Raw genomic sequence first — 25,496 nt, 5'->3', positions numbered from 1 at the left:
TAAATTTCCCAGTTACGTGAATATGTTGTATCAATATACTTGATTATGAATTACAATATTGGTTTCAGTTACTGGGAAAATTACTTGATTAAAGATCATGTTGGGTCACATCGAAACAGATGCTCCTAAAAGTTATTTCATAATATTATTTTGTATATTTTAAAAAAACTACACTATAAAAACTACGTATATTAAAAAAAAACAAACATCAGTCGGTTACAAAATTTGCTTATATATACAAAATATAATTATTTCTTCGATAAATCTATGAATTTTCAATAAAACCTTTTACTCAGTAAAATGATCTAAATTTCGGAGTGAGCTATCCACCCCAAAATAAAGACACTCACACATAACATAAATATATTAGTTTCACCCTGGTTTAAATGGCTCAATTAATTTGGTTTATTTTATGCAACAGGTGCCAATAAGTGGCATAAAACACACCAACTTTAAACATTAATTAAATCAATACAAAAAAACGGATTTATTGTTGGAACAGATATGTAACAACACTATGGATCAGATCAATATTACAATATAAGGCACTGGTTCGGCGCAGTAACAATGTACAAATGTCAATAAAGGTCAGTAATTCGTGCTTCGAAACGTTACAGGCCTGAAATTAAAACAATCTTGATTTGTTGTAAACTGATATAGCAATAAATAAACGGCATAAAATAAAATAAAAAGCTTACGTTCTATAGAAGATAAAAAAAGGGCGAAGGTTCTTGCAAGCAATATCATCCTGTTACCTTAAATTGGTGGTACTGCGTGGACCGGGGATACGCGAGGCCGGTCTAGGAATTCCTGTTGGCCGGGGTAAACCGCTCGTTTTGGTACCACCACCAGCACTCTGAGGTTTTACGAAGGTACTGTCGCCCCCCACTTGGGCCGGAACGGAAATTAGTTTGGTCTGAGGTGCAGGTACCTGTGGGTAACACAAAATCGATTTAAACTAGCACGCTTTTACGTTACTAGTACAAAAATTAGGTTTTTAGTTCCCAACATCAATTTCCTATATAAATAAAATATGCTTCAAGACTGTCACTATATGATACAAAAATATAGTTTAAATTTATTTGCAAGTAGTATCGGACGTATAAAAAACTCAATTCTGTTGGTTTGATTTGTGTTTAGTGTGATGGCTGTTTTAATATGTATAGTATTTTTTTTGTATAGGGTAACTATCTTTTTATTTAATTTTAATTTATCCCAGATGCCTGAAATTTTTCAACAATTGATTCCAGACTGTTAAGTGTTTGTAGTCAAGGTATCAGATTTTAACTCCTTGGAAGTATTTCTTACATTTTCCAGGGAATCTTATATTAAGATATTTATTCCAGTGCATTCAGCTTGAAGATCATGATCTTATTCACTTACTGGAAGAATAAATTTATTTCATTTATATTGAGTTTATTTTTAGCGTATAGAGAGCATGAAACACCAGTCTCAATTACGTAAAAAAAAATTAGCTATTTATTATAATTTAATTCAATTGCCTGGAAAAACTTTTACACAATTTCCTGCTTTTTTTTCTACCCGAAATGCCTGTAGGCTCATCAATGATCTACACAAAATTATAGTTTTCAAATAAGGGCACCAATGGGTTCTGCAGATTAAGTAAATTTCTTGGAATTAATTAATAATAGCCTAGGCATAAAGAATATTCCAATAATAAAATGCAATTTTTTGGATGAATGAATGGTTGTCTCACAGATGGTTTGGTCATGGCCACCAGTAGTGAATTTCAATGGCCTCCGCATAGACCGGATCTTAATCCTTTGGATTTTTTCTTTTGGAGTTATATTAGATCATTAGTTTAAACCTCATTCCAGGTAAGGCACTATTTGGCGAAATGATTAAGAAAATGCCTGAAAGTGAATCGTGGACATTTTGCGCGTTTGTTAAAGTGATGTTTTTCATTAATTTATTCAATATTAATGTATCTCTGTAAATATTGTCTAGATAATTTGATTGGATGCCTATTTTAGGGTTTTTTTAAATATATGTATACAAAAAAAATATTGAGCATTTTTGTTTTTCTATAAATTGAACAAAATTGTATATAACCCTAAAACGTGACTAAATAAAATTTTGAAAATTTGTACAAATAATGTTTGATTAATTAGACTAGGCACATATGTTTGTTTTTGTATATTGTACAATAATGTCTAAAATTAAAAATCTTGCCAAGGCTCAATTTTGAAAATTCGTACAAATATCCTCTGGAAAATTTGATTAGATACTTAGTTATCTCAACCCTTAAAAGCATGAATTTTTTCTTTTGAGTTAATTTATGTGTAATAATGTTCTTAAGGATCAAAGAGGCCAGGAAAATTAATAAAAAAATTATTATTTTTATTTTGAAAAAACTGATTGTTGCCACAAATGGCTACATTATGACTTAAGTGCTAAATTTATTCATTATAAACAATTGTTGTTTTTATTTAGGCATAAAGCGACACCACATTTTTCGCGGGTAAAGCCTTTACAGTTAGGGTACTTGCATCTCATTTTTAAATTTTCAATGACGGGCCAATGAGCAACTTGATCTGTGCGTACTTCTTTTGGAGCCACATGCGCTTCGCCGCTATTTCATTTTCTACACTACTGCTCGGCCTTCCACGCTTATTAGGTGCACCCTTCCCTACATTGCATAAACATTTTGCAATCTCGGCCCTAAAGGCTGCCTGATTTAGAAATTTTTTCCTTTTTCTTGGTATACCCTTTTGTACAAAAGCCAAGCATTTACAATGGTCAAATCCAAGAAATGATAGACTATTCTTATATACCATTTTCGACTTTTTCTTTGTATTTTATATCGTCCCATCATGCTGTCTAATAAATCTACCCCGCCCATGTGCCTGTTATATTCTCGAACTACATATGGGCAGTCTACTTCAATTATTTTCTTCTCTTTTTGTTGACTTTTGTTAAGGGTTCTTTCCCTGCAAAGGAAGAGATTAGAGCCACATACTTATTGTCTTTCCATATTACGTTGGAAACATCAACTCCATCAATGGTTGAAACATATGCCTCACTAGTACCCCAGGGGGACTTTTTCAGAGCGGCTTCCGTAGAAAGTTTGCAGTCCGTTACCCTATTGCGCCTAACTGTACCCAATGAATAAATACCTTCCTTGGCAAGATATACCATAAGCGGAATGCTGGTGTAGTAGTTGTCATGATATAAGCGAAAGTTTTGTTGTCGTGGCATAATTCTTGATAATCTGACCACAATATTACCAGTAGAACCCAGATCAGGTTCGTTATTCTGCCTTTGTAAGTTATCCTGACCTGTGGAGATTTAAAATCTAAATGCATAGCCTGAGATCCCCGCCAATACGAAAAATTTGAAGCCCCATTTATGAGGCTTCATATAATGCCTTACTTTGGTAGAGCACATTTGCTCATCAATACTAAGATGCTGCTCTAGTGATACAGAGGAAAATTTTTCATTCAAATAATCACGTGAAGGTCTTATTTTGTGAAGTCGATCATGACCAGGTTGATCTCTAGGTACAAAGCTTCGATTGTCATTGAAATGAATGTACACTACCGCTCAAAAGTATTTGCCCATCATGTATTCTTTTTAATATTTTAAATTAGATACAAAAATCTTATCTTTATACATATATTTAGATTGTATCTCTTTTGTAAATTGCATATATGCTTAAACAGCATACCTATCAACTATGGTTGGTTGAAAAAACACTGAGTATTTAAAAATAGTCTTGCAAATAACAAACAATGTAGTGAAAATATGTACTTCTTCCAGTGGCGAAGCGTGAACTTTTCTTTCGGGTAGACAAACAATAAAAATTGTTAATTAGAAAAAAATGTGTATTCAATATTATTCACTTTAATGAAATAGAGAATGAAAGCGCATGAAATAGTAACTCAAAGAGAAAAATATGTAGTGATAGAAAAAAGAAAAAAATTATTACTACTAGCATAAAAAGATAGATAGATAAAAATAAATACTACTTACAAAAAAAACACAACATAGGTATAACCATAACTTATAAATCCATAATATCCATTATTTTAAAATTAATATTTAAAAAAAAAGACAAATAAAAACACAATTAAAATACAATTGCCAATATCAAACAGTCGTTCATAAATAACCCCTAAAATATCCACTAAAAAAATCTTTTCTATACACCCAAAAATAAAAATACTAATTATTAAATTACAATGGGCAGTGTGAATAAGAATTCAGTAAAAGCTAAAACTTACATTTTCCTAGCAAATGCTTAGTTTGCAATGGATAAAAGTAAGTAGTAACTTTTACTAATTAATACAATTAGCAAAAGCTAAAGTTGTTAGCATTGTCTAAAAATGGTGGGAATAAAAGTAAGCAATTACTAAGAATATTAAGGAAAAGCTTACATTTTTGCAAGCTTGTTAGACCCTGACTTAAAAATGTAGTATTGTTAAACAGTTTGGTAGAAATGGCTGCATTTATGAATATAAGATCTGTAAAATTTTATCCCGAAAGAAAAGAAAGTCGTGTCAAAGAATACCACGATCTGTATAGATTTAGTGAAGAAAATGTTGGATAGCTTACCATTTTTTGGAGCCAAAAGTGGAGCAAATATTTTTGCAATTTCTAAGTGATCCTGGATTTCAAATAAGGATCAGAAAAGAAGGAGTTCATAGAACAACAATATGTAAAACGATATCTCACGTTTTACCAAAAATAGTTGAAAAGGCATGAATTTGGATGACATTTCCTACAAAAAAAAACTCGACTGAGCAGGCAATCAACGAATGGGTACAGTTGTATAAATTTCGCTGTGCTTTTGGTGCAATTGACACTCATGTACCAATAATAACGCCATCGCTACATGGTGACAAGTATATCAATAGGAAAGGATGGTGTAGTATAAATGTGCAAGCAACTGTATACAAAAGAAATTTTTACATCCGTAGATGCTCAATGGCCTGGCTCGATGCACGACAGTCGTATTTTAAGTAGACCAAACATTTTTGGTATGATGAGAAGACGTCAACAGAACTATGGACTTATTTTAGGCGATAAACGGTACGGCATAACACCATTGGATGATTTACCAAATAAAAACTTTAAGTAAATACTTAAAATATCTAGCTTTCGCTAGTAAGTAAAAGCAAAAGGTTATTTACTTTAATTTCAGCAAATGCTATTAGTAAAAGCTAAATCTATCTAGTAAAAGCTAAAGCTTATACTTCATACTAAAAGCAAAAGCTAAGTTTTTATTCACACTGCCCAATAGCATGCGCTCGCATCAAATGCAGATTCATCAAAAAACAAAACTGAAGATGTATTGCAGCTGACCAGATCAAGCGTGTCGATAAACAATAACCCTCAAGAGCATAATAAAATAGCTGGTCGACTTCGATAGACAAAAGCTCAAATGTCTTTCCCGCGAGTAAATTTTGCATACGTAATAGGCTGAATACTGATGCGGCCGGACCTCTGTCACCTGCTTGATGCGTATATGGTTCGATTAGATGCTCCAAATTTCGGAAGACAAATATCAATGTGTCTTCCTGGGGCTCGTATACATTAATTGGGTGTCAGCCCTGCATTTTTATTTTAATTGGTGCGTCAGACGGGGCGCGCCTTAGATATTATAGATAGATAGATATTATAGCCGTTTAGATACTATATAGTATTAGTAAGGAGAGCGACTACATTCTGTGTTATTTTTTTTTTTAATTTGAATTCAACAATTACATGAAATAATTACGTAATAAATTAATGAGAAATAACTGGATAATTTTGGGTAGACAGTGTCTACCTTGTCTACTCGTACGCTTCGCCACTGACTTCTTCTAAAAAGCTAATCTGTTTACAGCTCGTTTCCGATGAAATTTGAAACATTTAAAGGTGTTTAAGGTGTTTAAAGGGTAAGTAATTTCTCTTGCTTATTGTCGATTGTCACCGTTTCTTTGCTGGTTTTTCAACATTCTTTAAAATGGCTAAAACAAAAGAGTTATCGGTAGAAACAAAAGGTATTATCATTGGACTTCATAAGGCTGGAAAGACTAACCGTCAAATTTCGACGGATTTGGGAATTCCAAGGCGGACTGTCGATTATAATGTTAGGAAATTCACCAGAGAAGGGACTATTAAAATATAATACTATAAACCTCGATCGGGAAGGCCAAAAGCAACAAGTACAAAGGAGGATTTAAATATTATAATTACAAGCAAACGCAATAGACCGCCCCTGAAATCACAGCAAAAATCAACAAGGAGCGTAAAAAAGCGGTCAGTGTTTCGACAGTAAAACGGCGACTTTATAATGCTGGTCTTAAAGGACGTTTAGCTGTATCAAAAACCGCTACTGAAGGATGTTAATAAGAAGAAAAGACTTGAGTGGGCCCAATCACACAAAGAATGGACCATTGATGACTGAAAGAAAGTTCTCTGGAGTGACGAGTCGAAATTCGAGGTTTTTGGAACGAAGAGGCGAGCTTTTGTTCGCTGAGGCGGTGGCCTCAGTTAACCACGGTGGTGGTTCGATGATGATGTTTCGGAGGATCTGCAGTGGGCGATCTAATTAGAATAGAGGGAATTCTTCGAAAAGAGGGTTACAAAACAATTTTAAGTGACAATGTACTTCCTTCTGGTACTCGAATAATTGGGGAAAACTTCATCTTTCAACATGACAATGACCTCGAGCACACGTCGAAATTGTGCAAGCAATATTTATGTCAATTACAAAGGCAACATCTTCTGAAAGTTATGGTATGGCCCCCACAATCACCGGACCTCAATCCTATCGAATTACTGTGGGATGAAGACAAGTGCTAAAATCATGCCCCACATCAAAAGAAGACTTGTGGAGGATCATCCAAGAAGAGTGGCACAAGATACCTCAGGAAACTTTGGACAAATTAATTAGAAGACTACCGAAACTCGGTGAGGCTGTTATTAAAAATCGAGGCGGACATGTAGATGAATCCAAAATTTGATTTTCTTAAATTTAATTAATTGAAAAATGTATTGTTTAAATTCATTTTGTTATAAATAAACCGTTTCATATGAATAACTGATGGGTTTATTATTTTTAGTTATAACTTTAAAACAGTCACATGTGGGCAAATACTTTTTAGCGGTAGTGTATATATTGGCGAATCTGTTCAAATTTATTTACACTCATGACATTTCTCACTTGTGGAAATTCCAGAATGACCGGGAATTAGGCATATGGACTAAGGACATATATACTAGTATTCCTACATACTGCCGGATGTCAACATCCGTAAATGTCGGAGGCCTTTCTGGCTTTGCTTGAAAACTATAAAGATTCATTCGTTGTACAATCTTGTTTATTAGATCTTCAGAAGAAAAATTGCTAAAAATTGAGCTGCATGATGTTATCATCAAGTTGTGTATTTCCGTGAAAGCGTAACTGATCCTCACTTAGCTCCGAACACTTCCGCTTCCAGGTGATGTTTTTTTTATGTTTTACACCTTTTACTGGTTTTTTATTAGGAAGTGGGTCTTGCTGCTTGGAGCAAGATGGCAAGCTGAAATCAATATCGTTTGACTCATTTTCTATAGTTATCTCTTCTTCGCGGTCGCTTATAGACTCTTCAATAAAATCTTCCTGAGGGTTGTAGGTTCTATCCTGCAAGCTTTCCGAGTCGCTCTCAACTTCATCGTCACTTTCCAGACCTGTAAAGTTTTCCCAATAATCATGCAAGGCTTGCTCTGATAGAATCTTTTTAGGAACGTCGTTGATCACTCATCCTGTAATAAAAAAAAAATATATCAATACCTATACCCAAAATGCATACTATAGACAAAAAGCAACATCAGAAAATCGCCTATTTACAAGAAATATAAAAACTATTTTGGAACTACGCACTTATTGAAATAAAATACATACCTTACTCTTTATAAAACACAATTTTTGAACAGTGTAGCTCTTATTTTTCTCAAGTAAACGACACACTAAGTTCTATTTACTAAGCGTCCTGCTGAATACGTCAAACAGCTGATTATATTCCGCTACAAGTTAGAGCCTGTACACCTAGATCCCCGATTGTTTCATGCGATGGCATTGGTAAACAATAATTGACTACACGATGCGCGCTGAATTTCCTACCTAAACTCGTTCGTTATTGGGAAAAAATATGTATGTTGCCAAAAGTCAACGGGATGCATTTAAGGGTTAAAGGTTTTTAAAACATGTACTAGATTAAAAAAAAATGTTTATTTTTTATGTAAATTGTACAAAATAATTATACCAAACTCAAAAACTTGACTAGGTACAATTTTGAAAATTTGTACAAATATTCTCTGGATAATTTAATTGGATACCTATTTCGGGGTTTTCTAAAATAGGCACAAGATTTTGAAAAAAACTTTTCTGGAAAATGATTGTTCCCAATTGCCTGGAATAAAACGAAATTTAATTGTACTTAAAGGCACTTAAAAGTAATTTATAGAGAATTCAACAACATCCAAATGCCTAAAATTTACTTCACTTAAGAGACATTTTCCGGTAATTTAGAGACCCCCAAGACCCTGGAATAAGACAATGAGTGCGAGTAATAACACCTTGTTGCAAACCTCGATTCTCATCAAATGATTAACGAAATACTGTTTTTTTTTTAAGAATATTCCTATTTCCCTTTAACCAAGTCCAGCCCAGTCTGATCTTTCAATGTATGTTAACATTAAAAATTGATTAAAGATAAATTAAACTAAACACATTTTAACAGGGTTTAAAAACAAATAAATGAACGCGATGAGTTTTCCATTTCCAGTACAATTATGACCCGAAAAGCAATTGGAGAATTAGAATTAATAGAAATGCAAACAAGTTAAGCTCTACAATTCAAATATCAGTCGAATTTTGAAAACTTATATCAGAATCCTGAATTAAATAGGGCGAATTATTTCAATATTCGCAACAAAGTGCTTGATGTGAATCATTTTAATTTACTGTAAAATTCGCGAAATCCAAACACCGATCAGTACTATCTAACCAAACTTTAAAAAATTATCAATAAATGTGTTTAATATTTAAATTGAATATACATATTTTGTACTTCAACTTATATGTTTTTAATAAATATAATTTTTCATTGCAAAACATTTCAAATTTCCGGATTATCATAAGTAACTTGCCCATCCCCGGTACACAACAGTAATTAGTTACCAACCTGCATTTTAGCCACATTAACACCTTTATTGCTCCTATGAGACCTGGTGATCGTTTGGGTGCCGTTAAAGTTGCCCTCCTCGATAGGGGGCGCCACCGGTAAGTTAGCGCTAATAGGCCTTAAACTCGTGTAAGATCCTTTCAGTTTAGTACCCATCGTTTGTAAGTTACTCGTAGATGGCGGTCGTACCATTTGACTCGGTGGTCTGTACAAGTTTTGTTGCGAACCACCTAAACGAAAAATCGGTTGAAATGTTTTTTTTAAATAGTTAATTGAAATCAAACCTAAAGTTAATTTAGTGTTTTTCAAGGTACTGATGTTGCTGTACGAGCCCCTGATACCGCTCGGTAAAGCTTGCAAGGGTTTGTTTGATATCGTATAGGCGCTTCTTTGACTCGTTTTGATTTTGACGTCCTTATTGGGTATCGGATGGGGTAAGTTTTTGGCACTAGGGTTCGTCCAATTGTCTAAGGAAACCTTTGAAAGAATTGACATTAAATTTAAAAAAAACACTGTATTAATTAAGATTTACCTTAGAGGATGGTTGCGAATTGACACTCTTATAGTCGTCGGATAAATCGGAATCGGACAGATGGTCCCTGTTATTGGCAACGATGGGTGATATAAAATTGTGCGCCCAAAGGGACTTTTTGCCTCCCACTATTGGACCTTTAGGGGTGGACATCACTTGTGCTAAACCTCGAATTTAAAGAAGAAAACTTTGTTAATAAATACAATTTAAAAAGCAAAAAGATATTCAACAGTTAATTTGTTTAACTTTAACAAAACATAATTTTACGTAAACAAATATTTTACACGCCTAGTTATAATTACTAGTATATAGACTATAATTACTAGCATATAATTATTTATTGATATAAGATGAATGATGATTTAATCTTTAAAGTTTTTAATGTACTCAACTCAAATACAGTATTGTGCAAAAAGATAGCAACGTTGAACTTTCCTGTTATATATCTTTTAGTATCTATTTTATAAGTAAGGTTTATATATTATTTACAAGAATAGTTAGAGCCTGTTTATATTTTCATATTATCATATTTTATGTATCATAATAAATAAAACACCAAATTGTTTTATGCAAATTTATTATTCAAATAAGTAGTTTTGATTCTAAAAAAAATATAACCCAACTAAATTAAAATTAATTCAATATTTCGTGTAGTACCCCTTCTCCTTAATAACATTTGCACATCGTCTTGGCATGGACTCAATTAATTTCATAATATAGTCATTGTTCACTTCTTTCCAAGCCTTTTCCACTATTTCAAAGAGAATATTTGTATTAGAGCATGCTAGGTGCCTGATTTTGGTGCCAATGTAATGCCATAAATTCTCTATAGGGTTTAGGTCTGGCGATTGAGATGGCCAGACCATTACATTTATTTTTTTATCGGATAGCCACCTCTTAACAAATTGAGAAGCATGTTTTGGATCGTTGTCATGCTGAAATATGGCTGTTACTGGCATGACTTCATCCATATATGGCACTAAATGTGTTTGCAGAATGTCTTTGTACATGAAACGATCCATTTTGCCCACTATTCTTACTATGGGTCCCATGCCACGAGCCGAGAAACATCCTCATACAAGAATATTTCCCCCTCCATGTTTAACTGTGGGACAAATGTACTTTTTGTTTAATCTTTGTTCACTGGGGCGTCTGACGTACATCATTCCATCAGTCCTGAATAAATTATATCTAGATTCATCACTAAATACGACTTTTTTCCAATCAGCTACAGACCAGCGGACATGAGATTGGGCAAAGTGAAAACGAGCCTTGACGTTCTTCTTTGAGAATAACGGTTTTTTGGCGGGGCGACGAGCAGGTAAGTTGGCATCAAGTAATCTTCTCCTTACGGTACTGGAACTGAGGTTTACTCCTCCACCCTCTTTTAATTTTGCCAAAATTTGGGAAGAACACAAAAAAGGATTTTCTTTGCCTATCCATCCTCAAATTTGTTTTTCTGGGTCTACCAGGAATGGGCGCCGGTGCAGCTGTTCCAGTAAGGCGAAATTTTTTGCAAACTCTGGATACAATTGACCTGTGAAGCAGTAAGCTTCTTGCAATGTCACTCTGCCTAACACCATTTTCGTAATGCTCCACAATAATTTTTCCTACATCACCAGAGACGGTTTTTGAGCGACCCATTTTAAGTTAATTCTGAGATTCAAAAATAACAACTTTACAGCAGGTAAATCGATATTTAACTGATAAATTAGATGCGAAACACATTGTCTATATAAACAAACATGAAGTTCCTTACTCTGCATTGGCATTCTTATGATATCTCGGTATATTTATAAATAATACAGAGGCGTGTACTTAAAAGTAAAGAAATAATATGGAATAAATAAAGGAGCAAATAATATTTTTGCATCATCAAACATCGCTTGTTGCTTTATTTATGCACAATATTGTATATTATTTAAATTTTTATTGTTTTCTGAAATACCGTATCCTGACAAGTATTATTACAACATTGTAACAATACTGTACAATTTTAAATAATATATTATTTGAGTTTGTTAACGTTTAGGATTAACTATAATTACCTTGAAAATTCCTAAAACATTCTTTAATCCACGATCTTTTTGTGGGTGCTATTAATAAAGTGAATCACATGCTTTTACTCTGCCTCCGTCTTTTTTTGTTGCATTAAAGCGGAATGTGATTATCTCAAGAAAGTGCGCCTCTGTTTTATTCATGTGAGCCGTTATGTATTGGCGATATTGTTCTACTATTGAGACAACTATAGTATAACAGTCATAGTGTCATCTATATATATATTAAAGAGTTTGTTTTGACTGACTGACTCATCATCGCAGAACCCAAACTACAATAGCTAGAAACGTGAAATTTTGCCAACGGGTTCCTTTTATAATGTAGGCACCGGATAAGAACGGATTTTTCGAAATTCCACCGATAAGGAGTAGAAAGTGGGAAAATTGTTACCCGTGACCTCGAGAACTAAGCGCGCGTGGCTTCGGAGTTTGAACGGAGACTGCTCGCATCAACGAGTCGCAGGCATCAACTTAAGAAAAAAAAAATAACTGCAACAATGTTTTTTTATAATGGCCTACATTATATACGGATACGAACGAACTTTTTGAAATTCCACCGATAAGGGGTGTTAGCGATATGATAAATATCGCATAGCGGCATAAAATTGATTAATAAATACGATTGAAAAAGTGCCTCTGTATTATTTATATTTTGGTAGATAACAACAAGGCGGGTCCATGCGAGACCGATACCCGAGAGGTGACTCGACTCAGTCTTACCGCTCGCTCTGCATCTAACGAATCATTTTTAAGATTATTTGTGTCTTGTTTTTATAATAATTATATTATATTAATCGCGCGTAATAATTATATTATATTAATTTTTGTGTATTGTGGGTTGCATTTACTATTATTGGAGGCCTTCTTCGACTTTTCTTTTATTTTCACGCGAGCAACGCCGCGGGCATTCAGCTAGTTCAATATAATGTGCCCTTCGATTTAGCCTAATTATTTGATTTTTATAGGCTTTAGCCTATAAAACCCTAATAAATATAAAACCCTATAACCTATGCTTAACTTGGAGTTGGTTTTCAACCCTTAAAAGGATTTCAACTGCTTGCAAAATTTGTGTTTATTTCAATTACAAGCAATTTGATTTCTTTCCAAGTGGCTCAATATGATCGTTTTCTGGATTTTCCAGGTAATTTGCTCAAATTATTTATTAATTCCAGGCAGTTGAAGTTATTTTTTTAACTAATATTCTTAGCATTGAAAAATCCAATAAGAAGCATATAGAAATTAAGTCAAAACATTTATTGAACTTAACAAATTTTGAACAAACATTTTGTAAAGTATAAAAATGCCAAAATACTAAAATTTTAATTTTCCTCAAAAACCGTTGATTTTTCAATAATTTTATTCTAATCAAAAATGTACTCAGAACTAAGGTTTTCATATCACTTTTTGATTCATACCTCTATCTCTATTAGCAAAATAGTTATCAAACATTTTGTAAACTCTCCAAAAATTTTGCATGGGCTTTCATTAATTTAATATCAGTTATTATTTAACAAAAACGTCTGGACTATTCTATTTTGTCTTTACGCAATATTGAATGACCAAATGTGTTAGAGCGAGAAGACGAAATTGTGCAAGTGACGATGGTGCGTTAGAGAAAAAGAGAAAATACGATTGGACGGTCTTGTTTTATAGTCCAGGCACTAATGATATAATTTTTCGCATTGGTTCTCATGAATTTAATGTAATAAGCGGTTATTTTACGAAAATGCCTAGACTAGTATACTCGGAAAATGCTAAAAACATAAATTTTAATTTTTCTCAAAATCCGTTGATTTTTCAGAAATTTTTACTCTGATCGAAAACGTACTCAGAATTGGGGTTTTATATACCACTTTTTGATTCATGTCTCTATCTTCAATAGCAAAGAAGTTATCAAACGTTTTGTAAACTTTCTAAAATGTAAAAATGTCAAAATACTGAAATTTTCATTTTCCTCAGAAACCGTTGACTTTTAAAAAAATTTTATTCTAATCAAAAACGTACTCAGAAATAGGGTTTCCATAACAATTCTTGATTCATGTCTCTGTCTTCAATAGCAAAGAAGTTATCAAACATTTTGTAAAGTCTCTGGAATGTAAAAATGCTAGAAAACCCAAATATGTATTTTTCTCAAAAACCGTTGATTTAAAAAAAATCTTTAATCAAATATGTACTCAAAGATGCTTTTTCTATAACACTTTTTGATTCATATTTCTACCTTCAATAATAACCATTTTGAGATGTAATAAGTAGAACATAATTATTATATTTTAGAACATATATTATTATATTCTCTAGTAAGTAAATCAGTCCAAGGTATGTAGGTTAGTAAATAAAATAGGTTGGTTTAGATTATCAATGCAACAGCAAATATATTTATAAATTATGTTATTATTACTAGGTACATAAACCCAGCATGTAGATGCTGAGTAGTTAAGATTGTTAGTTGAGGGGTATTCTAGAAGTGATATTAGTTAGTTGTAATTTTGACATCAATAAAGCGTGACTGAACACCACTCTAATGCCTTCGATAAACACTTTCATTAAAATCTTTTAAAAAAAAAACATTTAAATTTATATATAAATTTAATTTATTTAAATTAAAATAATGGATCGACTGCCTGGAATATTTAATTAATTAAATTATAATTGACGTTTGACATAAAATAATTTTACCTCTGGCAATTAAAATGTGTTTTTTTTACAAATTTCAGGCACGGTAATTAAAACCATATTATATCAACTGCTTAAAATAACTAATTTATTAATTAATTTTTGGTTACCGTTTTAATTAAAATTATGCATCAACTGTCTGGAATAGTTAATTAATTAATTTATAGATAATTTTAAAGTTAAAATTATTTTACAGTACCATAAACTGTATATTTTTTAAATTTTAAATACATTAATTAATATCAGGTATCAACTGCCTGAAATATTTATTTACCTAATTAATTTAAGGTAAACGTTTAAGTTTATAATAGCTCACAGTACCAGAAAGTTAAACTATATATTCTTTAAATTCCAAGCAGTTTAATTAAAATAATGGATCGACTGCCTGGAATATTTAATTAATTAAGTTTTATTAATTAATTTTAGTTGACGTTTGACATAAAATAATTTTACCACTGGCAATTAAAATGTGTTTTTTTTTTAATTTCAGGCACTTTAGTATTATGAAAATGTAAATACGTTAATTATTCTGCTAGTTTTTGTACAATTTTATTAGTATTCTGTAGTTAAAGTTGATTCGTAGGGTTTCTTTAGGGTTCTACTTACGTTTGGTTTATTATTTTCATCTATATTGTTTAGTTTTTAAGTTGTAAATCCCTGTAGTTCTAATTTTCTAGAATTTGTATACTTGCTCGCTTTGACTGTCAGTATTCTCCTAAAATTATTGGTCTCTTTGGGCAAAAACCATGAAGATAATTCTAAATATTTCGAAACTGTTCCATCGGGTTTTAAAAAGGACGCGCTTCGTGACAATTCATTCAGTTTTATTTGTTTAGTCCATTTTTACCTTATTAAACAACAAAACAAAAACGATTAAACGACAGTCAAGGCGAGTTAGGTTAGTGTTTTTTATGACGTTGACAATAAAAGTGTGTTTCCGAATTTCGTTACAATATATATAAATGCGAATGTCTGTCCAGAGTGTCAGTCTTAAAGCTATATCAGGATTAAAACACTATACAATTTATAATATGCATAGCTTTTGTTTAGGTAGACTTTATATTAATTCAGTACTTTTTTTAAAATATTATCTATCTACTATTGTTTCCTTTGCATGTAATTACCATTTCAGGTGTTTGTAAAATGCATGAAATAAATCAGTTAACGTAGAACCACGGTATCAACAAAGAAACCATTAATTTTGAATTAATTAAACTGCGCCTACAAGCCTTCTCGCCACACATACATCAATAAACCGGTCGCACGTAATACATTTTTTTAAACAATCCACTTCCCACTAACGTTCTTGTGCAATTAACGTACAAAAAAAAATGTAACGGCTCGCTTTTACCGCTATAATTATTTAACTCTTTATTCTCACACGAGAAATTAAACCACTTACTTCTTTCTTGCATCTCTACAATGGCCTGCACGTCCTCCATACTTAACACCTTGCAATTTGAACCCTTACTGCTGCTAGACAAACTGCTCATCCTATCGAGGCTATCTGCCGAACCCAGAGAAGACCTTAAACATGTAGATAATGAATAATGAATAATAATAATATAAGTTAATATAATTAAATTGATTAGTTGGTGTTCTTTAAAGGAACATTTATTACAACAATTGGGTACTGACTCTATCAAGGAAAAGGAGAGTTTTCTTAATAAATAGAACCTTTCTAGTTTTACTAGTTACCTTTTATGTGTTATTTTTTCAGGTCAAATTGTAGTAACACAATGGGACATACATTAAAATAGATTCCATTATATAGAATAGATAAAAATTGTCCTCCTGCTTACCTCTTATTAATTTCCACGGTGCTATTAACTTCACTACTAACATGCTCCTCGGTATAAGTAGCATTAAGGTCGTCCTTCTCACTTTGACAATACGTAATTCTATTCAGATCCACTTGCTCTTCACACGAATAACCCTTCTTCAACTCCTCCATGCTGTCGCTACTTAAGATCACAGTTTTCCCGCTCGATTTTGTCGAATCCTCTTTGTTTGTCGTGTTCATGTCGTTCTCTATACTTTTCGAAACGTCCCTATCTGAAATTAGGCGTTACAACAAGGTGTAATTCGTGCTATATGATTTCGCACCCAAAACCTGAGCCTCCTTAGTGGTGTCGTAAGAGAGATTGAGGCTGAACCTGTTGTTTTTTAGGTCTGCCTTCCGGAAGGTGCCGTGATGCTTCGGGGTCCTACGATAGGTACCGTTCAGGATTTCGGCCTTATTAGGGGCGGTTTTCGTGTCGTCCGATTGGGTTTCAATGCGGAACGTTGAGGATTTTTTTGAGTTCTGTTGAGGGTCACCTGAAAATTGTAAGTTATAAAAATGTAAAGAAAATAAAATGAAAATTGTAAAATTGTGTTGAGTGAGTTACTTCACATGTCATAAATTTTTAGTTTTAATAGAGTGATTATTCTAGGGATGAATTTTTTATGGTATTTTAATACTCAACAGCTGTTCTCAATAAAATCTAAATCTAATTAGTCAGTTGGTACTAGTGGCAAAAGTTCAGTTAGTTAGTTAGTTCTTAGTTACTGCTGAAACTGTTTTAAGTAGACACTGTTAATGATCATTTTATTAATCAGGCAAATAATAGGTCCTAGTCAAGCCAAATCAATGAGGGTGACAAAAGTATAGATTTTTTTATCACCAATAATTTTAAAAAAATCATTTTTCTCTCAGGCCATTATTTACTGCAAAAAAAAAACGTTTATTTATTAATCCTACCCTTGCCCCCCCCACCCACCCCACACAGCTTACCAGTAAGAAATTCTTTTAAAAAATCATTGTTTTTCAAAATAATATGCATGAATAACAGCTGGTTTCGTCGTTATTATCTAATCTAATAACACAGTTTGTTTATTTAAATTTGATGTAATTATACATATGTATATTAATAAATATTTAATACAAAAACAGTGATATTAGATTGGATATTATGAATAAAAAATGGTGGTTTTTCAAAAGAATTTCTTACTGGGAAAATGTTTGGGGTGGGTGGGGGGTGTAAGGGTTGTTTTGATGAAAAACAATGTTTTTGCAGAAAATATATATTCAATATTTAATTTAAGAGCAGTGTTTATTTAAATTCGATATAATTATATGTATGAATATTTAGTATATTGACAGCGTTATTAGGTTGGAAAATATGGACGAAAAACAGTGATTTTTCCAAAGAATTTCTTACTTTTAGTGAATCCTTTGAGAAATCGTTAAAGCTTTTATATAAACCTAATATTTTAATGTGTTTTTGTGGTGATTTTAACTACAATTTTATTTCCAGATGTAAAGAAGCACAAGTACATATTGTGGACGCATTTAGCTCATATGGTCTTAAACTAGTTTTTTCTGAACCTTCTAGAACTCAGGGATCATCCTGTACCTTGATTGATATTATATTCACTAACGCTGCACTGTTTTCAATTAAAACCTTTGAAGTAGCGTTTTCTGATCATTGTGCTCAGATACTGAGTTTTGACTTGGGAAACCCAATCAGTCACGATTTAAGCAAATTTCCTATGAGTTCTAGATCCACAACATATTATATAACTTGGAAACCGTAAATAATAGCGAAGAAGCAATAAGGAACCTTAAAGATGTAGGTGACTGGCCCACATTGTTGTCAGACAACTTAATTTTTCCGTTAGACAGTTATCAAAGAAGTTTTTCTCCAAAATATTACGAAAGGCTGCTTAACAATGGCGAAATTATTTCTAGAGTTTGGTTAACATATTCTCTGTTAAGAAATAAAGTATTTTGCTTCCCGCATAAGCTCTTTAACGCTGTTTCTTCTCCTTTTACCGAAGGATATAATGATTGGAGACACCTTTCACAAGCTATTGAACGTCATGAGAAATCAAAGACTCACATGTGCTGTTTTAAATCATGGGTCGATTTAAAAAAATCTCTTCGTAACAAAACCACGACCGATTCTTTTAATGAACGAATTATTATTAATTTAGAAAAAGAACGGTGGTGCAATGTTTTAAAAATCATAATTGCGTGTATTAGATTTTTAGCAGGGCAAAATTTAGCATTTAGGGGTAAAACAAATACACTGTTTGAGAGTAATAATGGTAACTTTTTAAAACTTATTGAAATGGTGGCAAATTTTAAACCAATTATGTCAGACCATTTACGAAGGGTAACTAACAGTCCATCGATTTTACCTCATTATTTAGGTGTACATATTCAAAATGAACTGATTTCTTTACTGGCACAAAAAATCCGTACCTCTATAATAGGCGAATTAAAAAAAAATAAATACTTTACAATTATTCTCGATTCTACGCCAGATGTCAGTCACCAAGATCAGCTTACAGTCGTCGTACGATATGTACATCTAAATAATGAAATAAAAACTGTTAATATCAAAGATAGTTTTCTTGGATTTGTACCAATAACAGATTCTACTGGACAGGGACTTGCCAATACATTATTATGGATTACGATATTATGGACCTGCGAGGCCAAGGATATGATAATGGGGCCAACATGAAAGGTAAAAATAATGGTTTGCAGAAAAAAATTATTGATGTAAATCCTCGTGCTTTTTTCAAACCTTGTGCTGCTCACAGTCTGAATTTGGTCGTCAATAACGCTGCAAAGGCATCCTTAAATATCACCAATTTTTTTTTCGATTATTCAAGAAATATACGCTTTTTTTTCTTTTTCAACCAAAAGATGGCAAATACTTAAAGATGAGTTACCGAGCTTATTGTTAAAGCCTGTGTCAGATACCAGATGGGAAAGCAGAATAGATGCGGTTAAAGTGTTGCGATTTAACCTAGAACATATTTATGATGCGTTATATGAATTATATTCAGACGAATCAAAAGACAATGACTCCCGCAATCTTGCAAATTCCTTGCTCTTGAAAATAAAATCATTCAAATTCATATGCTCCATCTCTGTATGGTATAAAATATTGAGTAAAATCAATGTAGTGAGTAAGGTAATGCAAAGTTCGACTAGTACGTTGCCTGTCATAGTTTCTTTGTTAGAAAATACTAAATCCTATTTGGAAGGCCTTAGAAATTAAAAAGGGTATTCTGACATCCTCGATGAAGCTAAGCTTATCGCCACAGATATTGATTGTGCTCCAACATTTCCTGAATATAATCCTATCAGACCACGTCTTAAAAAAAGGTTATTTGATTATGAATCATGTTTTAAGTGTCAACAAAAACCCCCAGTGAGTTATACAAGATTAACTTTTTTTTCGTCATCTTAGACACGACGATCATACAATTAGAAGAACGGTTTCAACTACTTAAAAAAAATTTTGAAAAATTTTCGTTTTTAAATACTAATATAGAAGAATTTGCACATTTGGAAAATAAAGAAAAAAATACGAAAATGTAAAGATTTAGAAATGATTCTATTTGATCCAAATGAGTATGACATTAATGCAAAAGATTTACACATGAAGAACTAGATAATGTGATTCATTTGTTGCCGTCTAGTAAAAACTCAATAGATGTTCTTCAATATCTTCATTTAAATAATCTAGCAAGTTAATAATATCGTTAAGAATTTTTTTTACTTTGCCTGTTACAGTAGCAGAGGGTGAAAGAAGTTTTTCTAAATTAAAAATTATTAAAAATCCTTTAAGGTCTACAATGGGACCACAAAGACTTAGCGATCTCTCTTTTGCTAAACAAAATTGATATAACTGATATTATTAGTAACTGTCCCCTTAAAAAAGCACGTAAAGTCCAATTTACCTAGGCAAATTAATGTTTAAGAGTGTTATCTGTTATTATAAAATGTTTTTTTTTAATTTTATATTTTATTTATGTCATAATTTTACTTTAAATAATGTCTATGTTTCAAGTGTTTTTATTTCAGTGTTAGCACCTTTATTTATTTTGTTATTTTTTTTTTAATATAATTTTTTTATGAAATACACGCTTTATTTATTTATATTTGATATACCATAAAATGGAGCACGCGCAACTTTTTTCAACTTACTTTTAAAAAATTGCAGACTTAAGTTGCAAAATAAATTTCATGAGTTTTACATAAAACTGAGTGTGGCACCCCAAAAAAAAATCCTCTCAAGAGGCGCCGCCCATGACAACGGGCGCCTTGGACCTCAGGAACGCCCCTGCCGCCCGGCAAATGAAGTGAGGGGCGGTGAATAGGTAATTCGGCGCGTGGGGCCCAGTGAAGCAACTTGTATTTTATTCAGTATATACTTTGATAAAGATAAGTTAGACTTATAGACACATAAATGTAAAATTGATTGAGATTGAGTGAAGTTATATATAGAAAAAATTACAAAATTCTATATAGAAAGAATATTAATTTCCTAATTGGTTTTAGTGTCGTAGAATTATTCGGACATCAAAAAATACAATAAAAAAGTGTAAAAATGCTAAAAAACTCACATTTTCATTTTTCTGAAAAACCGTTGATTTTTGAAAAACTTTTATTCTAATCAAAAATGGATTCAGAGATGGGGTTTCCATACCATTTTTTGATTCATGTTTCTATCTTCAACAGCAAAAAAGTTATCAAACAATTTGTAAACTCTTCAAAATGTGAAAATGCTAAAAAACTGAAATTTCCATTTATTTCAGAAACCGTTGACTTTTCAAAAATTTTTATTCTAACCACAAATGTGCTCAGAGTTAAGGTTTCCATGCCACTCTTTGATTCATGCCTCTATCTTTAATAGCAAAAAAGTTATCAAACATTTTGTAAATCTTCCAAAATCTGAAAATGTCATAAAACAGTTTTTTAACCTCTGCCAACGCATTTTGTAATTGTCCGTTTATCCAAGAAGAACTGCATTGAGGAATTCTCACTCACTCTCTCATTTTTCATCCATGGTACATTATATTGTGTGACAACAGTAGACTTCCTTGGCATCGCCCTTGGTGGAGCTTTGTCGTTATTAAGTCAGTGAAGATGTTTTTGGTTATTTCAGCTATTTCCATTATATAATGACATATTGTCTTATCAAGTGCATATGTTTAAGTTATTTGCATTGCAAAAAAAACCTGTGATAGGGAATTAAACATTCTCACTCTATCTTGCGCTTATATTTAGTCTAGTCTGCCTATTGTATGTTAGGAAAAATGTGACCCTTACACAATTCAACAGATTTTTCTTATATTTTCTCCGTTTTCTCCCCTGTTCAACTCTTATAGTAATCTCTTAATATATTCAAGGCAGTTTTGATATACTCCACACTCTTAGACTAATTCCTAGTTTGACTTCAGATATTTGAAGTCGTTTTTAGTATTTTCCTGGAATTTGAAGCAATTTTTTTATTTCTTCTTGGTTGCCAATGCTTTTTCATTCTTCAACATTCATAGTTATTTCATTTCAATACTTGAAGTAAGTCTTCTCCAGGCACTTGAAGGTCATACATGATATTTTGCAGGTAGACAGTATTTAGCCAGTGAATCACTTATACACTTATCAATGATTATCTTATCACTTTAAACCGTATTAATACCAAAGCCAACTTATATAAATCCTTATCAGTAAGAAGAACAATTAAAGGTCGTTTGAATTAAAGGGTCACAAAACCGTGAAAAATGAGTAATTTTTCGGTCCCGTAAACCCATTATGTTTTGACGGATTTCCTATATATCATTCAACGCACTCATATTATAAATCTGACTTATGCATGATTTAATGAGGTAATTGGACTACGCCCACCTTTCATTGGCGCAGTATTAAATGAAAGGGGCCAAGATCGAGCAACCCACCCAAGTTATTTTACACTTTAGTCAATTTTCAGATATTTGGGATATTTTTTGGTTTATTTCAGGCATTTTAATGAGATATGCCTTAATTTTTAAACCCGGCTCACAGGACCAATCATTTATTTGCGAATAAAAAATTCGGCTGGAAGGACCAAATGTATAGATCGTTTCTTACAAGACAATTTTAACGTTAAAGGAACAATAAGTGATGATGTAATAAACAAAAATGCATCTTACCTTTAGAAATTTGAATATCAAAGGTCTCATTGCAACCTTTAACGCCATCCTCGCACATTTCAGGCGTTAAGGTCGTATTGTTACTCTCCAAAACCGAGACGTTTCTCCTAAAAGTCTGATCCCTGCTAACTTTCTTCAAAAAGTTCTCCGGCGTATCAGAATTAATGCTGCTCAAACTCTCGCTGATACTCTGGAACATCGGGGCCTCGATGTCCTGCAACATAGCGGTTTCCGTAAAATCTTTATCGCGGATTTCCCGTAAAACCGGATCGTTTTTAATGAAACTGCTCTCCATCAGGTTGGCAAAAGTGGAGGAGCATAACGAGTTGACTAGACTGGGGGGCGACATGTTTTGGAACGAATCGATATCCAAACCGTTCATCGTGAAACTGTCGAAGTTGTGCAAACTGGTCGGTTGCGATAAGTCGAATTGTACCGGTCTAGGGGATTCGGATTCTTGTTCTTCTTGTACTGTTTGAGGCACCTAAAAGTCACAGCGACGTGCATACATATTAAACAGAATTTTAAATTAAAAATTGTGTAGGAGGTAAAAAGTTACCTAAGATAAATGTAAATTTTCATTGTAATGAAATAAATACATGAGTTGGAAATAATTATTATTCATTCACTGTAACTATGTCAATATTAATTTAGTGGCGACCATAAGTTGTATCTATATTAAGTTATAGCTGCTTAACATAACCACATCATTGAAATTCAATGTTTAAAATAATCACAATATTTAATAATGATCCTGATGAAATGCAAACAAATTACAAATACTTACTTTGTTGTTAGAAATGTATTTATCCTCTGTAGAAGAATTCATTTCGTTGACATCGCTTCCGCTCAAATACATCTGCTCGATATCGTTAATGCTTGGCCTGGCGAATTTCTTTTTGGGTCTAGTGAATGTGCGTGTGTCGATCATTTTTGTGGATTTCAGTTTTGGAACGTTAAATTCCGGAGGTAGTTGGGAGATAAACGAGGGATCCCCGCTCTTGTCAAATATCCAATTTGCGGCATCACCGTTTTCGGTAGGCTTGTAAAGCCTAGAAGGAGGACTAATATTGTACATACTTGTAGAAATGTATGTTATTTAAAGAAAGAATGACCTAATCTCTTAAAAATGGTCTAATAACTGAATTTTTATCAAGGTGTTTCTTTAAATATATGTAGTTTTTAGATTGAAATTTTTATTATCTATTTTTAAGTAAGTGAGCATTAGATTAAGATAGCTACAATTGTATTATGATATCCTACTTCAATAAATGTGAATGTATTTTATATATCCAGACGACAAACTTTGAAAGCAGTTCTATATTAACTAAGGTAGAAGGTCTTGTTCCCCAAGGGAGTGTACTGGACCTTTACTTTTTCCATTACATATTAATGACATTACAAGTTTAAAGACTAATAATAAATTCACAGTTGCCGCAAATGATGCTAGAATGTCATGACAAAGTGAAGTAAGAAAATGGTGTTAGCGTAACCTGCTGACCACAAAACTTGCATTAATAAAAAGTAACTCCTCGGCTAACTTGAAGAGATTAATTATTATTACAGATTTTACTTAGAACCCTATCGTTAAACCCCTTTGACCGCTAATGACTGCAATAAAACAGGTATACTAAGGTGATAAATATAGATCAAGCACTTCATAGCACAAAGACAAATTAAGATGTACCTCAAGTAAAGAGGCCTTTGCATTCCTCGAGCTGAAAATAGATGTGACTCTCCTTTTTGGTGTCAACTAAAATTAAATGCCTACCAAGTTTCTTCGTCTTCTAAATCCACACCGCTAAGATCCAAAATGTCCGATAGGTCCTGCAGGGAGCCCTCGCTGCCCCTCGAGCTTCCCGCTTCGGTTTGGTCATGTGAAATCCCTGACAAGTCCATATTTTGCAGTAGAAACGGTGTGCAGATAAATGAAATATTATGACATTTGTTTGAAAGTCTCTTAAATTGAGGGTTTGGCGCTAGGAAAAGCGGGAAGTCGCTCACATCAACGGAAACTTTATTTAAAAAACGTTCATTCACTCGGTATAAAATAAACCGGGGGGCAATAACTATAAAACTATCAAATAAACCAAAGGATTTTATAAACACAAGAATTTTTACCCGTCCATTGCACTTAAACTATGCACGCACGGTTGCCAGTCTATTAACTAAACAAAAATAACTGTCATCGCGTTCTCTCCCTTCCACTTTTAGTATTATCCCGTCTTCTGTCCTTGTCACTTCGAATGTAATTATTATGAATTTTTATTTCCCGTGACGTCACATTTTATCATATGTTAATTGACATTGACAGTTGACAGAGCAGTGGAGGGCACTAAAGCTATAAGATCAGTAAATCGTCTAAGGAATATATTAAGTAAAAAATTATAAATTAATTTCTTTTCAATTTTTTGAGCGTGTGAGGTGAGGTAAAAATTTCTAAATTGATTTTTACTATAAGTGACGTAATACCCAATAAAATAAGTAACTCATTAAGGAATATATTCCCTGTGTAGAAAGAAACTGCGATCGTTAAGGCGAGTATACGTTGAACGGGACGCGCACGTCAAAGTACCTCAAATGCCTGGAATAAGCTATCAAATACCTTCAAGTGCCTCGAAGAAGCTTAAGAAGACTTAGAAGACTCTTACAGGCAGTCAAGGTGCCTCAAATGCCTGGACTATATGCCCATTTCTGGCCTCAAAAACGAGGTCAAAAAGTATACCCGAAAAATGAAAAAACCCAAACTTTGAAGGTCGATATCTCGGATTCTATGGGAGCTATTGGGAAAATTCCAACGGTTTTGTCTTAGTTTCGTCGTTCTGAATCCAACGAGACCATCCGCAAGGTCGTAGCTTTTACGATAGCCGAGATATGGCATTTTTGATGCCCATTTTTGGCCTCAAAAACGAGGTCGAAAAAATACTCGATTTCTTAGTTCTGCTCCGATTCCCTTATAACCCGGTATTTTCGTGATCTACTTGATGAGAACAATCCGCTGGTATAGTTAGTTCGAATTCGAAAAAAAAAAAATTTTCTGAAAAAAATCCAAACGGGGGGGTATACCCGAAAAATGAAAAAACCCAA

The 25,496-nt window shown here is 32.8% G+C and overlaps 1 protein-coding gene across 3 annotated transcripts; it reads right to left on the bottom strand.

The window, feature by feature from the left end:
• Positions 1 to 463: 463 nt before the first annotated feature.
• Positions 464 to 24,590, bottom strand: LOC126744416 (uncharacterized). 3 transcript variants are annotated; one of them, XR_007663155.1, is made up of 11 exons: positions 24,181 to 24,589; positions 23,197 to 23,461; positions 22,410 to 22,893; positions 16,542 to 16,754; positions 16,238 to 16,490; positions 15,838 to 15,962; positions 9,706 to 9,872; positions 9,458 to 9,650; positions 9,174 to 9,403; positions 699 to 931; positions 464 to 619 (listed from the first exon to the last, which is right to left on the bottom strand). XR_007663155.1 is itself a non-coding variant. In XM_050451819.1 (11 exons), exons 1-11 carry the CDS (start codon positions 24,306 to 24,308, stop codon positions 589 to 591), a joined length of 2,265 nt encoding a protein of 754 aa, XP_050307776.1. In that variant the 5' UTR covers positions 24,309 to 24,590; the 3' UTR covers positions 464 to 588. The 3 variants fall into 3 exon arrangements, 2 of the variants coding, with proteins under 2 accessions (XP_050307776.1, XP_050307777.1); XM_050451819.1 differs by having other exon boundaries at positions 756 to 931; positions 24,181 to 24,590; XM_050451820.1 differs by having other exon boundaries at positions 756 to 931; positions 24,097 to 24,203.
• Positions 24,591 to 25,496: the final 906 nt, after the last annotated feature.

This window comes from Anthonomus grandis, chromosome 14 (genome assembly GCF_022605725.1).
Source record: "Anthonomus grandis grandis chromosome 14, icAntGran1.3, whole genome shotgun sequence".
NCBI classification, from domain to species: domain Eukaryota; kingdom Metazoa; phylum Arthropoda; class Insecta; order Coleoptera; family Curculionidae; genus Anthonomus; species Anthonomus grandis.
This window is presented reverse-complemented; position numbering and strand designations above follow the sequence as displayed.